Source organism: Haemorhous mexicanus, chromosome 11, assembly GCF_027477595.1.
Source record: "Haemorhous mexicanus isolate bHaeMex1 chromosome 11, bHaeMex1.pri, whole genome shotgun sequence".
In the NCBI taxonomy this organism is placed as follows: Eukaryota; Metazoa; Chordata; class Aves; order Passeriformes; family Fringillidae; genus Haemorhous; species Haemorhous mexicanus.
Window position 1 is genome coordinate 10,695,736 of NC_082351.1, and position 17,138 is coordinate 10,712,873.

General features: G+C 39.0%; 1 protein-coding gene across 10 annotated transcripts in view; it reads left to right on the forward strand.

Moving 5' to 3' along the window:
* The window catches only part of CACNA2D3 (calcium voltage-gated channel auxiliary subunit alpha2delta 3), a 414,102-nt gene that overhangs the window by 23,008 nt on the left and 373,956 nt on the right, over positions 1-17,138 (forward strand). For 4 of the 10 annotated variants that reach the window (XM_059856392.1, XM_059856393.1, XM_059856397.1 and 1 more), the window contains exons 1-2: positions 5,119-5,918; positions 6,530-6,611. In XM_059856392.1, the coding sequence (XP_059712375.1) occupies positions 5,800-5,918; positions 6,530-6,611 (201 nt within the window). In that variant the 5' untranslated portion in view covers positions 5,119-5,799. Of the gene's footprint in view, positions 1-2,014; positions 2,066-4,712; positions 5,040-5,116; positions 5,919-6,529; positions 6,612-17,138 lie in introns of those variants that run through there. The other 6 variants (XR_009487851.1, XR_009487850.1, XM_059856396.1 and 3 more) reach the window with 5 other exon arrangements.

Here is a 17,138-nt window from a genome sequence, read left to right on the forward strand (position 1 = left end):
ATATGCTGTGACCTCTAGTCTTTCTTTTTTTTTTTAATTGTCAGAGAAAGAATGCTAGATAGGTTCGTTTCCATAGCATTCTATCCATGATATCAGAGCTCTTAATTACAGTTTCTCATTTTTAAGTGCTATCTTCAGTTTGCAGGTATTTTGAATTCATTGAAAGCATTAGCATTTACAACCTAGCACCAGCTTTGGGAGTAAAAAGATAGTTTATTTGCTTAGAGAAGAGTTCATTTCCCAGCGTGAAACACTTGAAAGAAACCAAAGGCAGACTTTGTCTTAATAGTTGAAAATTCAAAATAAATGAAGCTTATGTAAAATGGCAGTAACAGACTAGAGCTACAGTGGACTGCTGAAATTGGATTTGGGTAGCTATAAACATAATTAGCTTAAAGCATTCTAGCTTGCCATGCAGTGTGAGCTCTCATAGGCTGGGATTGATAATGCTTTGCTCTTTTGCATTTTAACTCCTTGTGGAGATTCAAAAGCCAGCTGATCTGAGGCTTTGTGGAAGCAAAATTAACCACACATTCCTTGGGGGGTTATGGCAAACTGTGAGCTTTATTGGGTGTTGAAGTGTGCTAAAGATAAGGTGACAGTAACCTAAAATGCTGTACTACCAACATGCTAATTAGGATTGCATATCAGTATTTTTGAAAATCTTTAGAGATTTGTATTTCTAGTTGTGTAAATGATTATATGTAAAAATTGGTTGTGCATGCTCTTCATGCTCTCATGGATGAAACACTAGTGCTTGATTTGACCTGAACAATATGCAGAAACAAAATGATAGTATTATAGAGTTGCATATAAGAAATGCTGATGTGGTTCAGGATTTCTGCAGGATTTTTGTTTGCCCAAAACACGAGCTCATGCCCATTATGTGAAGTTGTGCTCATTTAAGCCAGTGAGTAATGCTACTCGACCTCAGTCTTTGCTGTAAGTGGGTTGGAACTGGTCAATAACTTGGCATTCCCACACCAGTGCAACACTTAGATTTATACACCTGAGACCTCCATAAAATTCTAGGAACACAGGTTCAGCCTCTCCAGAACAGGATTCCTGTGCAGCCTCCTGCTCTTCCTGAGATGTAGGGATCACTTGAAACAAGCCAGCCTGTGTTCTCACAGCAGGCAAACACTGCACCACGAGTGCTTCCACCACTGCCTTGTTTCCAGATAATAAATTCAGAACCTTTGGATTTTGCCTTTCATCTGACAGTCTCAAGCTTTGCAAGGCTGAGATAACTTTTGTTATCCCCCTACTCCTCCTGCTTCTGTTTTCCATGGGTAAGTGTGTGTGTAACAATATGCTTACACAGAAGTAAGGGAAAGTTTCATAGAGTTGTTAAAGGCTGGAAGGATTTTCACCATGATATTATAATAAATTGTTTATTGTATGAGGTGACTCTATATCCTTTCACTTTTTCCCTTTTTATTCTCCCACTGCTTTTATTTAAGGGAGATTTTTTGAAATATTTCAAACAAGACTAAGAATGGACAATTTAGTCTGTTAAATAAAAAGTATTGCTTTGGAGAACACATCTGAGGATCATAATCTTAGTATTAGAAGTGCAGAGGAATGTAGTACAAAGCAAGTATTAATACCATGTCATGCAGAGCAGTTACAGCTTTTCTATTTTTGCAGCATCTGAATCTTCTAATATATGTGGAATAAAGATAAACTGACTTATTTCCTTTCTTGTATTCTTTTTAAAATATTAATTTCCAGTGGAGGTGTCTTACATCTTCAGCAAGGCTTTTAGTACTTTAGGCTTCTGCATTTATTACTTTTGTTTAGAACTCATTGTAGATAAACTTCGGGGGAAAAAAACACAATAAACATTTGTGTTAATTATATCATTTCCTCCTACCCTTCTCCCCTGCACCATATGTTCTCTTCTCTCTATGGCTCTTGATTGACTTTTATTAGGGTTTGATACGTGTCTAATCAGAGACCTCAAAGTACGTGCTGATGATGCAGTTGTGACCCTGTTTCTGCACCCTTTCAGAAGTGTGGATGTACCTGGAGGTGGAAGAAAACAATGGGATTAATTCATCAGGTAGTTATTGTGTGTATTCATTTTTGGGGCTTTGCCTTAGTCTGTAGTTTCTGCTTCAGCCTTTGAGTTATATCTCGCATTACCCCTTGACCTGGATGTTTTGATTGTTTATTTGTGGGTTGGTTTGATTGTCTTTTGTTTTTCCTCCAATCCCTCGGTAATTTTCTTGAATGTGATCCTCTGAAAAACCTTTGGGGATTCATCAAGTTTCTCTGCCCCTGTCTGTGACTTTCCATTACAACATTTGAGTCACATATCCAAGTTTTATTTCTGCTTTCATAGGGAAAACAGCTTCTTTCATTTTCTGTGAGATACCAAAATGAACCATTGTGCTTGATCATCAAGGACACAGCAGAAAATTACTTGCCATTTTTTATCCCTTAAAAATGAGAGGCCAGGAGCAGCGAGGTGCAACTTAGTACACTTGTGTGGGGAGCTCTGCTTCAGAGACCAGTGGCATGTAAGGAACTTACCTGCACTTTTTGCTGAGATGCACTTTGGTTTCTGAGTGTGTGTTTGCTATGTGCATAAATGCTTTCCTTCTGTGGTCAGTTATCTGTGCATACACTTTTCTAGTGGGACCAGAAATTATTCCAGATTCAGCAGTTGTTTATAACAGCATAAGGACATGATAGAAATGCCACATGACTTACAAAAGATAAATTCATTATTATGCTTTGAAACTTGGCTTTCTGCTGCCTTTGCTCCAGGACATTAGAAGGCTGGAGCAAATAATGAAACACATTGCTCCATCCTCACTAAAAAGGACTGAAACTCTCCAGCAGAACTTAGCACTTCTTTTTCCTGTGTTTTCCTTGGTCCTTCATTATGCAAACCCACTTAAGGAAAATTTCTGCATCCTGATGGGAGCAACATGGGAGAAATGCTGACGTGAATTTGGAATCCGGTGTCACGACTGCAGTGATCTGCATAGCAGGAAGAGTCAGCAGTGGTCAGGCCAGGACACAGCTGCAGACAGGTTGTGGTGTCACCTGTGGTGCTTTGTGGGTGTTCTGGTTCAGGTTTGCTTTCCATTCACTGAGTGGTCAGGAGGAGCTGATTTCCTGCACGGACAAAGCCGGTGTGCACTAATGAAAGGTGTGAAGGCACTCTGAGTGTAGTGTACACAAGTGCTTGTTAACACAAACTAAGATTGCTCTTTCAAGCAAAAAATTCTTTTCCAAGAGAATTTAGTTTCTTAGACTAGCAATAGTACAAATGCAATTTTTGTATGAAACAAATGTGAGTGTCCAGTTTTGCACACAGCAGATGCATAAACTGTAAGTCTGATATAGTATTGAATGTAAATTATAAATGGAAACAAATTCAAGGTTTGATGAATGACTTTATCATCTTTTCTTGCCAATAATTAGTGATGGGTTAAATCTATGTTAAAATGTTCTGGCCTCTTATACCCAGGCATTTTATGTGCTTTCAAAAATCTTCCAGTAATGCTTTCAGAAATGAAGGTAACTGTTACTTGCCATAAGGGCACTGTGTTGGCTTGAAGCAGGTAAGGATCTTTGTTAACATAAGAACTGTTTGAATCTCACAAAATGAGCTTATGTATTTACTGCCTGACAGTGTTCAGCATGTAAAAAGAAGTAAACAACACAACAGACATTCACCCATTTCTGCTTCCTTCCTGGTTTTGGAAAGATACTAATGTTTATGTAATATGTTCAAAGGAGCACATAATTGATTATATACTGTTAGTCAGCCATGTGCATTTTTACATTTCTGCCTGTAGGTAAGCTGAACACCTGGTGACATGGCAGCACGTTTTAAACACTGCTTAGGAAATCCACAGTAACAGCACAGATAACAGGACTTTCAAAATGGTTCAGTAATACACAAAATAAATATTCCTTTTAAGAATTTTTTTCTTTATTGCCTTCATACAAAGGTATTAGTACAGAGGGAAATGTGATCTATTTACTGTTTGTGGTGGGGATGGCTGGTGGGTGGTGAAACTTGCAGGATGCTGTGCTATTCTGTTCTGCACAGTTCCCCTGTTAGTCTTTCTATCTTTAAACTTCTAATTTCTCCTGAGAAAGCAGGAAGCTTTTGTCAGCTAGATATTGAATAGAGGTTTTGATATTTAAAGCAAACTGTTCAGTGCTCTTAGAGATGCTAATGTGGAAAGAAATACAGGTACTACATCTCGAGCTTCAAGACAGAAAATGTTAAGATAAGGACAGTGTACAAAGGCAGAGTGAATATATTGAGGTGTTAATTCTAACTACAGAGGGAAGAAACTAGAATTCCGGAGCGGACACTGGAGCTGTATTGTAGGATGCGAGGATGACTCAGCCCATGCTCAGATCATGGTCTTGCCATACTTGTTTACATTAAAGTTCAGTTGCTATTTTAAGTCTGCACATTTAGAGGAGAAGAAGGTGAGAAAAAAGCAGAGGGAGAAGAATAAAAGCAAAAGGAGGGAGGGTATATTTTAAAACGCAACAACAACAAAAATACCTGGACCAATCCCTCCTGCTCCGTACGCTGCTCTCTCAGTGGAAGAGCTTGTAATCCTATATTTGCTATATCAAGAAGATTCTTCTATGAGCACAAATTAATAATTTATTCATAAGCTGGAGTCAGCCCGCATTGATTTACTTATGCTGCATTTCTTTTCATTCATAAGCCTTTGCCGGTCCAGAGCTCTCGGAGAGTGACTTGCTGCAGTGCTCCGGCGTGGGAGGAAGCAGCAAACGCGCCTTTATGCACAAGGACGTGCTCCCTACGACTCGATTCAATGTGCGAGCCTGACGGAGAGCCGGGGCTCGCTCCGGGAAGCCGCCGCTGCCGCTCCCGGGCGATGCTGCCCGGGCAGGGACCGCCGCTCTGCTCCCTCCGGCCGGGATGCTCCGGGCACCGCACGGCGCTGAGCTCCGAGCAGCCTTCGCCTCTCCGGGCCGTGTGACAGACAGGTGCTTGTCATGCAGCCGTGCCCTGCCTGAATCGCTCTCCGGTGGGTGTGCGCGGCCCCACGCCCCCGCCCCTGCCAGCCCTGCCGAGCCCTGCCAAGCTCAGCCCCCGGCAATGTGCAGCGCTCTCTTCTCGCCTTCCTGGAAGGGCTCAACTACACTTTCAGCTCCTCCAGACTTTCTCTGCTTTTGCCGTACCCTCCCTCTGGTCCAGCTCCTCCTGTGCCTGCCTCTCTGTCTCGGCGCTATCCCGTTAAAAGGCTGCTGCTCCCGCTCCGCTGAACCAGTGCTCTGGCTGGCTCGATCCGGGATGAAGGCTGGAGGTTATCGGCGAGGGAAAGGGGAACTCTAGGCAGCTTTCCATTTGCAAAGTGAGCAGTAATTGCAAGAAGACAGCCTCCCCAGCTGGAATCAATAGTCTGTTTTCTTGCTGCTAAGGGCACTTTGGAGCAGCAGTAGGTCACTGAAGTAACTTCAGCACGCTGCTGACTGCGGAGTTGTAAAGAACTACATGCAAGTGGCTGCAGTAGTGCTGGAAAACGCTTTGCTGTTACCAGGGACACAATAGTTTTCAAGTCATTAGAGCTTCGATTCTGGTCCGCTCCTTCCATTACACAGAGAGGGTCACTCTTTGGAGGAATGAGGATGGAGCTGTGAATTTTTCTTTTCCAGGGTTCCGGTGTCCCCTTCTAGTGGAAGGGGGTAAGAGTGGGGGAAAAGAAGCTTTTAGAAGCAAACCCCCACTGCTGCTGAACTCAGCTTCACTTGAATTTCCCCAAACCTTTCCAGGCACAGAGAGGCACAATGCCAGAGAACCTGAATCTTCTTCGGGCTTTTGGGGGTTTTTCCTTTATCTTCTGGACAGCTTTTAACACAGCCTTAGTGGATGTGGTTGGATCGGAGCAGCAGATCCCCTTGTCAGTGTAAGTGCTTTCGTGCTATTCCTCTCAGGACCATGCTCAAGGATGAGAACTTGGCTGCTCAAGTTCTCCTGTTTTTGTATTGCAGATATTTGGCTGCTCCAGGGCACCTTTGCTCCTCTGTCAGCTGTGTTTAAAGTGGTTGTCTCCAAGGTGCTTGGCACTACTTTGATTTTATTGTAGGAGCATGTGTTGGTGGAGTATGTGGCCACTGAGTTTTAAGTGCTTGCATGTACTGAAATTGATGCAGTTAACACTTTCTCATGTGGGCATTTATCATTCAGAACTGTTTTGCCATTTTATCTGCTATTTTCATTTCAATGGATATATGTCATGTTGTGCCAAAGCACGTTTCTGTACAAGTTAATTCCTTAAATTTTAATGGTTCAGGTTGGTAGGTTCATATCAGAGGCCTTACCTCAGCACAGGGTCTAGTTTGTGCTTATACTTGTACAGCTTCACTGATCTTTTGCAGTGCTTAGGTTCCTTAGTGAGCTCTCTAATGCAAAATTGCTCGGATCCTTCCGAGTGCAGCTGAAGCTGTTACAGTCTCTGTTGCTAGCTCTGACATGTGTATTACATTTCTTCCTGTCTCTTTTTTTTTTTCTTCACAGTGTAAAGCTCTGGGCCTCAGCGTTTGGTGGAGAGATCAAATCTATTGCAGCCAAATACTCAGGTTCCCAGCTCCTGCAGAAGGTAAGGATTTCTTTGGTTGTAATAAGGAAGGTTTTAACAGAGAAAATGGAGGCAGATTTAATTTTTTAAATGAAGAGGAAAGCAGTGCTGTGTGTGCTTTTGTCCAAGATCTATTTTTGTATTGCATACTAGTCCCTGATGACTCTTTGCATTGCACTGCACTATCTGTGGAGTCCTTGCTTAACCTGATATTTTTCTGTTGGAATGACTTTTTTTTTTTCCATTGGAAAGTCAACTCCAACACTTGTTTCTCGTAGCCTAGGCTTCAGCCCAGGTTGCGGGTGTTTAGTCTGGTTGCTGCATTGTGATGATGATGATGTTTCTGTGCAGAAACAGCTGTTTCCTATGAAAGATGCTAACTTCATTCGAGGAGCAGAATTAGTGCATATTGTATGATTTTCACCCTGGGCTCTATGTACACAATGCACTGTATCAGGGGAAGGCGGCTGCACTGTTGTTTGTCATCTCTGCAGTTTTTACAATGCCATTATTCCCCCAATCATCTCAACCCAGTGCTGAGATGTATTACATCATTACAGATAAGAGGAATGAATGTGGTTATCTTCTTGCTCAGCTGCACAGCTGGGTAATAAGGTGGTGAAGTATAGCAAAAACTTGAGAAATTGGTATAAGTCTACATAATTGGGGCTGAGGGTAATGAGAAAGCAGATTTGAGTATTAGGTATATATCAAGGACTCTGTTTAATTTAAATATGCAACCTATAGTAAAGTTCTGTATTGTGGATGGTTTATTTTTACAACAGTTACAAAAAAAATGAGAGACTAAGGAATATGTTAGACTGAGACTGCTATTTTGGGGCATTTAACATGTGATTCTCAAAATGCAATATGTAAATGGGAAAATGTTGAGACATTCACTGATCAAAAACACTCATTCAACCCATACATTAAATTTCTGCTGAATTTTTGTAGACATGATTTTTAGCTCTGAGTAACACTAATTTTATTTTTTATCTGATTGAGAAGAAAATTATTCCTTGAGCTTTTAGCATTTATTTCGAAAGGCTTATATATGTGTGAAATTATATAACAGTACGTGCAGCAGCTGAAATAAAAAGCTTGTGCTATCCTTTAAAATGAAAGCAACTGGCTTTAGTAATTACTAAAGACATATGAGTTCTTTAGGAGCTTGCCTTTTCAGATTTGTATACCCAGGACTGTAAAACATGAATTTCACTAAGCGCAAATACTGAGCTGTTAAGAACAAAAATATTTGCGGTCTCTTACTGCCTTTCAAGGCCTTTAAATGGCTTCACTTCAGTATGTTGGGTAAACTTTCATTTTATTATGAAAATCTGGTCACTCAATATTTATCATCCTTCCAGCTCACATTCTTCAAAGTCTGTGTAGTCTTACGTTGTCACTGTTTTTTATGAACACCTTAAATTCATAAAGCAGATGGAGCTTTCAGTTTTGATTAGTTTGTAATCAAGTAGTATTAAAAAGATTTTTTTTTTTATTGGGCCACAACAAACAAGTATCTTTATTTAACTTTGGAGCTCTTCCATGTGCAGCCATTTCTGTGCAAAAATGGCTTTAGAGATGAAAGGTGCCCAGTCCTGAGCCCAGCGTTTGCTAGGAGAATATGGAATGTACCCTGTGTGGCAATCATGCTAAAACCCACAGAGAGTCACTATGGAATCCTTAATCCTCCTTCTCTTCCTTATAGTAGATGCTGCTGTCATCCCTTCTGTGATGCATTTTTTCCCTCTGAAGTAGCAAGATTGGTTCCTATTGGTTGTTATAATTGTAGGTAATTGGAAGCTATTCATTTTACCTTTTCATCAGCATCCTTTCTGTTTCACTAACCAGCCTGTGCTCCTGATTTTAAAGGCGGACAGTTTGTGTTCTTTCAAAGCTATTTTGTTTTTTTTTCTTGCTTATATTTTATTTCCTTATTTAATGAAAGAGAAAATAAAAAAACCCAGGTTTGGCAGGTATTTAGAGCATTTTTATTCCTCTGTCACATGTACTGTTTTTTGCTTTTTTTCTTCCTTCTGGTTACAGTAATTTTTATAAGATGTCTGTTGGTTTTTCTTTTATTTAGAATTTCAAAATGTCTCTGTCCATTTAAGCTTGCTCTATCCTGGCATTGATTGTGGCAAATGAGCCTGGATGACAGATGACTTTAGCATGTACTTTTTTGTATGGCTATAAAGTATATTTTTTTCTGTAAGCTTGTGTGAATAGAAACATACCAAACTTCAAGGTCTGCAAGTATTTTCAACATGCAAAGTCGGTGACAGAGGTTGTCACAACAGTTAAGGAGGTGATAGCACAGGAGGGCTCTAAATACAAATGCCTTTTTTCCCACCCCCTCCCTCCCCACTAGCCAGGCATCAAGAATATGTTTGGTATTTACTGTGAGCTCTGGGTGATCAGAATCCATGTCATTTTAAAGTCAAGATTCCACTTTTAGAAGCAGTGAGACTTCTGATATTACCAGAGGAGCTCCCCCTTTCCTGATAATGAATTAAGCATCCTTAAACAAGTGAAGATATAAAATGTGTGTATGATTATGGATATGGACAGTATAGATTCCTCAACTGTCAACTGCTTTGGAGTGCCATTTAGCTTAATACAGGCTTGCTAAATGAAAAATTAATGTAAAGGTTACTTGATTCATTCTGTCAGCACACACAGTGAGTGCTGCTTTCAGAGGGATGCGCTCACAGGCGAGGCGTGATTGACAGCCTCTGCTGCCCAAATGTTTTGCACATTGAGTCATTTGACCCACACTAAAATTTCATTGAGCAAATTAATTCGTGTGAGATACTCAGTAAAGAAATTTTTCGCCAGTTTACAGTTGTGAATATTGATGGAGTTATTGCAATTCTTAAGGTCTTGCTCTGCTGTGAACATTAAATATGTGACCAGCACTGGTGTCCTCTTGAGTTTGTAAAAAATGTATAAGAATATTTTGGCTGCTTTTTGAAAGTATATTTTTAAATCCACTGCTTCCCATATCTTAATTGAATGTTTCATTATTTTATGTCATTATGTTAATCTTATCCAAGTATTTTTTTATGCCTCCTAGAAGTATCTGGGATACATGACTTTTCCCAAAACTGACTTTAGAGGAAATATATAGATGCTTCAAATTAGTTGGAAAATAAAAGTTCAGTAAGTAATTTCAGAAATTATGATGAGGGTTTAAAAAATATTAGCGCTTAAAAAATGTCCTATGCCTTGCTTTCAAAGAGATTGAACACCACTAAGTGCAAAAGAAAATATCCAGAAGCAAACAGGATGGTATTATTCCTAGTTTGTCTGGTTTCTGGAGGCTTTACAGTTGTCATATAGATTTGGAGAGACTCCTTGGTGCTGTAGAGATGTTTGTACTCTTCACTTACTTAGCAAATACTACTGGGGCCTGAGAATTAATTTTAATTCTCTCTCAGGTATTGTTGTTTTTCCTTAGACTGTCAAAAGACATCTGCCTTATTTGAATCCTGACATTTTTGTTTTTTTTTTTTCTTTTGTAAACACTCTGAGTTTTGTGGGTCCTGTACTGAATGTGAGAGCGTAGCCCACTGGCAAAGCCAGGCTTCAAATATGGGAAGCAAATCAAGGCTTAGGTGCCAGGAACATATTCACTTCAGCTGCTGCAATTAGAGTTTTGGAAAACAGGCTTTGGGGAATGCTCTTAAATAGTAAAGCTCTTAAATCAGTGCAGTGTGTGTTTGTGTGATAGTGCAGTGTGGTCTGTGCTTTCTTAGATTCCTTTTGATGGGACTCTTTTTTAAAAAATATTCTGAGCTTTGATAATTCTTCATTTCTTCCTGAATTGTCAATATTATTTATTGCAAATGTAGGAACGGTGAAAATACTCTCCATTTCTTGATCTTTCCACAAGGGTTTTTTCCTGACCAGAAGCTTGTTTCAGGCTCCCTGAGATGTTCCTTATGTAAGTTGTCTGCTGGAGCCCTCAGTGTTATGTAAGCACTGCCTGCCTTGGTCTGAAGCAGGCTGGAGTCTGCATCTGCCTCTCCTGTCGACAAATCCTTCCTTGTGCTGGGAGTTCTCAAATCATTGTTTTCTCAGAGCAGGTTTTTCAGTCAGGAGAGCATTCCTGTTTTTGAAGATGCAGAATTGCATTTTATCTCCCTGTCTAGGTGGGGTGCTGTATCTTAGTAGTTTCTTGCTAGTGTGGAAATGTCAGTGCAAAATTAATATAACGGGGTGATTTAGATCAATTAGCATTCAGCTGGTGGATCTGATTCATACAGTACATCTATCTTTAGTTTAAATTGTATAATAGGGACTTAGATTCTTAGGCAAGTTTAGTGCAATCATCTTGACATTAATTGCCTTTCTTTTATTCAGCCTTGTGTTGGTTTTGGTTTTTGGAGCCTGTTTCTTTGCTCGAGACACTGCCACTGCTGCTTGGAAGGAAGGGTCAAGTAGGACTGAGACCTGCAGGTTAAAGGACAGGCATCTACTGACTTTTTGGATATCAATTTAAATTTTTGCCAGCTGAGCAATTCTAAGATGGCAAAAATAATATATATTTTTAAAATCAAAAATAGGGAAAAAGATCAATAAAATCTGTAGGCATATGGCTGTGAATAAAAAAATTACAAAAAACCCCATTGAAGAAAATACCACCACCCCCAAAGCCCAAAATCCAAACCACAAGCAACAACCTCCTTCTCCCCACCCACCAAACTTGACACCTACCCCAAAGCCCAAATTCAAAACCCCACCAGGCAAGTAAATGGTGTAGAGCTTATCAAAAACTGTATTCAGAGTAAATTAATTATAATTTGGACTCCTGAAGTGTGGTTTATGTAAAATGTGTCTCTTAGCACTGACTTAAAATCAAACCTTAGAAAATAAAGGAATATACACCTGAGAATTGTACACCAGTGTAATTGTGTTGATTAATGCAAATTATGTTTTGGAACTTGCAAAGCTTGAATCTCCATCCCCTTTAATTCCTACAGATCTTTGGGCTACATGAACAACAAGATTATTCTCCATGCCAAACTAGGTACAGAACATTTCAGTGTGCTCTGAAGTATTTTACGTTATCTGCAGACATAAAAATGTAAATTCTTCTGGATAGATATTTTAACTTTGGTCAAGAATAAAAAAATCAAACATTGTTAATGTATTTGGTGGGAAAACCTGGTGGGTTCCATGCTAACTTTCAGGCAGTCTGTTGATCTGCAGAGGAAAGGATTAGTCTTATCCAACTTTGAATACTTTCTTCTTTTTCTCCATAACAAAAAAACAAACCCTTGGCCTTCTTTTTTTTTGCAATTAAGTTCTGTCTTTTCTGGATGTATTGGAAAATTTTCTTTCTCTTCCATGAAGTTAGAACTGCACCTTGAATGATCTGTGATTTTTACTCTCCTCTCCTGTTTGAATGTTATGGCAAGAGTAATAATTTTTTTGGTGTTAGTAATGTTTTTAAAATGTAGTCAAATCAGCTTGAACATCAAACATGTTTTAGATTTCACTTGGTCTGAAAGGGAAGCCATGCTGAAATCATGTTTTGCTTCCTTCAGCACTCTCTATTTTGCAGTATGTTCTGTGTCTTTCTGGGTTTGAGTGCAATCCTCTTGGGTTATTGAAAGTAAAAAAGTTGTATTGTTAGTATGTAAGAGGAATATGAGATGGCTTTAGTAAGTTCATGATACATGCATTACACTTTCAGTAATGTCTTTTAATATGGGAATTATTGAGCAGACAATCCAGCTGGAAAACATCAGATCTTGAAAGGAAGAGAATGGTAATTCCCTCTCTTAATGCATTTATGGTTGTTTGTTTTCACATCCTGTATTGGAAAATGCTTACGTTTCAAGGTTAAAGGAGCTGCTCTCCATGCAAAGGATCTTGGCAGTGAAGGTATGTAGAGCATGGGTAGGTGCTGTATTGTAGTGGTGATTCACTCTTAAGTAACTGCTAATCAATACTCCACACTTTCAAATGTCATTACTGTTCTGTAGGGGACAGTTTTTGTTGCTGATAATAAGTCTTAACACATTTTGCAACACAAATTATATATTGATAAGGTAGATGGTATTTTAGTTTCTGCAGAAGCTTCACTGACAGGTTTTAATGAATTAGTTAAATTAATTTGTAGTTCTCGTGGCATTCCATTTTGCTTTTTTTACATATAGTGTTTTTGCAAAATTACATGGATGTCTTTATGATCCTGTTTAGCATCCACCAAATAAATTTGTGTAAAGCTGTAGTACTTAGGGTGTGTGATCAAATACTTGCATGATTTGTATTTAGAAAAGAAGTCTTTGCAAAACCACTTCTTTTAAAATCATAGTTGGAAAGAAGTTGATAAGGGTCTTGGTAGCCTTTCCAGAAGTGATTAATTTCAGAGACACATAATTACTGAAAATATCCTGCCCTCAGCTCTCCCAGGACCTCCAGGTGACGTTACCCATGTAATGGATGATAACCAGTACACTGGTGTTAAAGACAGTGATACAAGACATGAGGGGATTGTGATTGCTGAAGACACTCCTTCACATAGGAATGAACAGATTCTCCAACAGCATACCAAAAAAGGGCAATATAAATTTGTTCTCCACATCCATGGCAGATGTACAAGAACCAGTCTTTAAACACAAGAATTAATTTTTTGCTGCTATCAATTTATTTGTTTACTTGGTTTGTTTTCTGAGAGAAAACCCTAGAATAGTGTGGAACTCTTGCAGGTTGGCTGCTCAGACCAGCTTCCTGACCATTCTGTAGACTTTGTTGAACTGCCTGATATTAGGAAGATGAGCTACATCCTTTATTTTGGACTATCATCAATTACAGTAATTGTATTTCTTCTTTGATGTCTGAATCTATGTGCTATTAATCTTTGTGTCTATATCTCCTTAAGGCATAGCTGGGGTGTCCCTCTCTTTTCAGTGCAGAAACAGCTTCTAAACACACTTGTCAGTGCTGTACAGGTAGCCAGGCTGGATGAAAACTTGCTGGTTTTCCCCTCCCCTTTTAAGCACACAAAAAAATGATCTTAATAAAATATCATTTTACTATAGAGGAATAAATATGCCAGCTATACTAAAATAAACTTTTTGGAAAAAGATGTGGACTGCTCATATAATCTCTTGTTGTGCTTCAGGTCTGACAACCACGTGATAAGGTATCAGCAGGGTGAGCTTTTCAAGGTGCTCCTGGGTGTTCTTGTGTTAAATGTAACTGTGAAGTCCACAAGGCAACCTCAGTGGGGCTTGTCAGGCTCTGGGATGTCCCAGTGAGAAAGAAGGAAATGATGTGAACTCCTGGTTGATTCCTTTTTTACCTGCCACAGGTTCTAGTGCTTTTTTATCAACAATTGATTCTTGTTCTTCACTGTTGTTATTCTTGAGAAGAATTTTCCTGAAGAAGTACCTGCACTGAAGTTTTGCTTCTTTAGGTAGAGCCTGGTAGGTTGGTTGGATGGGGTCTTCAAAGCATCTAGGTTCTTGTAGTGATTCTTCATCAAAAGAGTTGGAGAGGTGATTTCTTCTAACCATGTTTTCTGTCTGTCAAGATTCCTGAAAGAACCGGAAAGAGTTAAACCAATGCATTTCTCTGAGGTGATAACACCTTCTAAGATTTTATAATTTTTTTTTCTTTGTCAAAGCATCTGCTCCTACTTGTGTGTTTTGCTTTTACTTTTCTTAAATTGACACGCTTTATTGTTGTCTTTGTTTCTCTCCCTGTCTCTTTCTGAACCACCTTATTTATCTTTCATTTTAATCTTTCAGTTTTTAAATGGGCATATTTTGTAGAGAGAAATGTTTTCTTCTGAGCCTGATGCCAAATGTTTTGCATAAATAATTTTATAGTACAGGAGGCACTTAGAGTAGTTATTTCTATTTATCCTTCTAGATTGAGATCTTAGAGCACCAAAGTTAAGGAAGTAAAAGATGAAGGAAAAAATTGTTCTCAGGTCCATTAACAAACCAAACGATAGGGTGGCCTAAAATCTACATCATGAGATTGGGGATATAAAGAGAGAAACGTGTGTGTATAATTAATTCAGAATACCAGGGATTCATGCATGGATCCTGTGGACTGTTGATTACTAATTTCTCATATGTATGACTGACAGTAATTTCCTTGAAGCATTCCTCTTAGTTTTTAGGAAAGGGTGGAAAAGCATCTAATAGATCTTCTCATAAGATGTTTTCCTTGGTGCTTTCAAAATGTGGATGTGACAGGCTTCCCTGAATTTTGTGCAGTGGTGGATTATGTGTCCTGTCAATACCATTCCTCTACAATGTGCAAGTTGAGAAGATTTCTTTTGCTTAATGTTCTGAATATAGTGATGCTGAATTAAAAAATTCTAACTATACTCTCTAAGAATTGAGACTCTTGTGTTTGGTACTAGTGACTCCAGAAAACTGGTTCTGGAAACCAATGCTCATCACTGCCTCTATACAAATTCTTTCTGTCCTCCACTGTGGAGCTCTGTTTTTCATTGTTTCTGGACATATGGAATAATGAATTCTGGAACAGGATTTAGAAGGTCTGTTAACTCTGATTCCTGTTCCAACTGGGGTCAAAGCTAAAATCAGTGCAGGTTTCTTGGGTCTTTGAGTTTGATCTTCAAAACCTCCAAGGGCAGCAGAACCACAACCTCTTTGGTTCCAATGCTTGTCTCTAGTGTGGACAAGAAGTTACTTGAGCTGGAACTTCCATTTCAATTTGGCTCCTGGGTGTCACTTCTACCTCCCTGAACATTGCTGGTTCCTCATCTTCATAACCTCCTGGAAGGCAGGGAAAGGCACAGCACTTTGTCGTGGCAGCACCCCTGAGGTCCCCGTCATGGACAGCACTATGGAATTCTTCTCTTGCTTCATCAGGTCCCAACACTTTTTCTGACCTATTGTTTTAAAATAGTTCTCAGTTGCTTTATGGACTCTTAAACTGAGCTCTCTGCTGTTTGATATTCAGGTGGGTTTTTTACCACTCACAATAGGAACATGTAACTGTTCTGATAATTATGAAATCTCAAGAGTAATTTCCACTTAGCTGATTGCATGAATAGGAGAAGACTTTTTAATTTGTCCTGGTAACACAGGAATTTATTTTCTAATCTAGGGCTAAGACAAGCCATTTAGCTCCCAGTTGCTTTATTAGCCATTTCTTTTACTATCTTTATCCCCCCCAGTATCTTAAGCCAACTTAGTGTTGTATAGAAAGAGTCTGTCAGCTGGCAGAAGGTTTTGTCTTATTGTCTATTTTTACTTTTTTCTACAGTAGCTGTCAAGGGATTTCCTTGTGCTTTTATACACAAACAAGGATTTTACTTGTTTTCAAAAAGCAGGATTCAAAATTATGCAGTCATAATATCTGTAGCCTGTTAGGTAACAGCTCAGTGAAAATGCTGTTTGGAATGCATTATGGAAACTCTGGTCAGGGCCCCAGCATGCAGTGTTCCTATTGTTCCTCCAGGTCCCATTTTAATACTTGACTATTCAATATACTTTGAAGATTTTGTGTCAAGCTATCTAAAATTGCTAACTTACAAAAGAAATAATAAAAAAAAAACCCCTACATACTACGGGTATTAAAATTTGATGTGTTGGGAACACATCATTGGTCACAAAATTAGATAATTATCTTCTAAAGTAACAAAGCTTCAGAGATAAAAAGCAGGAACATTCAAACTTTGGCTTTACCTTGAAGCTAAGTGTCTATCATCTTCTGACAGCTGCATGAAATGTATGAGTGCTGAGCTGTTTGGCCATGATGCTATCGTATTACATTAATAGCAATTTTCACTGATAATGAAAGCTGGTAGGAGGCTAAGAGCAAAGCTTTAGATTATGACTTGCAGCCATTGACTATCTGCATCCAGCAGATTTATTACCCCCTATGCACATTGTGCCTTTTATAATGTTTTTTTTCAGTTTCTCCATCAAAGTACAACAAGAAAGCTGTTATAGATGGCATGAAAGAGAAAAAATCTGGGTACTCACTTCACATTTCAGACATGCACTCGTTACAAACTGCAATGCTGCTTTACAGCAAGAGAAGGGATAAATTCTAGCATGAATTTATCCATGAAACCTTTGAGAGGGAGAGGAGTGAATGAAAGAAAACTGGAGGATTTCTGTTGGTCAACATGAATTTTCTATCTATAGAAATATCTGGCATTTATCCTGGGGCTGTGATAACCATTTGATTGTCTGCTTCAGTCCTGTAATCTTGGTGGCCAAAACTCAGAGCAGTCCTTAAGCACAATGCTGATTTAACCTGTAATGTCACACAGACAAATCTGAGGCATGCAGTGGTGGTCAGATTTCAGGGAGAGTGCCAGAAACCTTAAATTGAAAGTGCCAGTGTAACTCCCCTCTCTCCTCAACTGGAGGAATCTTTTCCCAATTTTCTGTGTAAAATGGGCCTAGTAATACTTTTTTTCCCCCCTCAAATTTTAAAACTTTGATATTAAAATTAGAGACAATGCTTCATTATAAAGAGTTTAGAATTTAGAGGGAATTGGCTGGTGAAGAACACCCTTAGCATATGGATATGGGAACA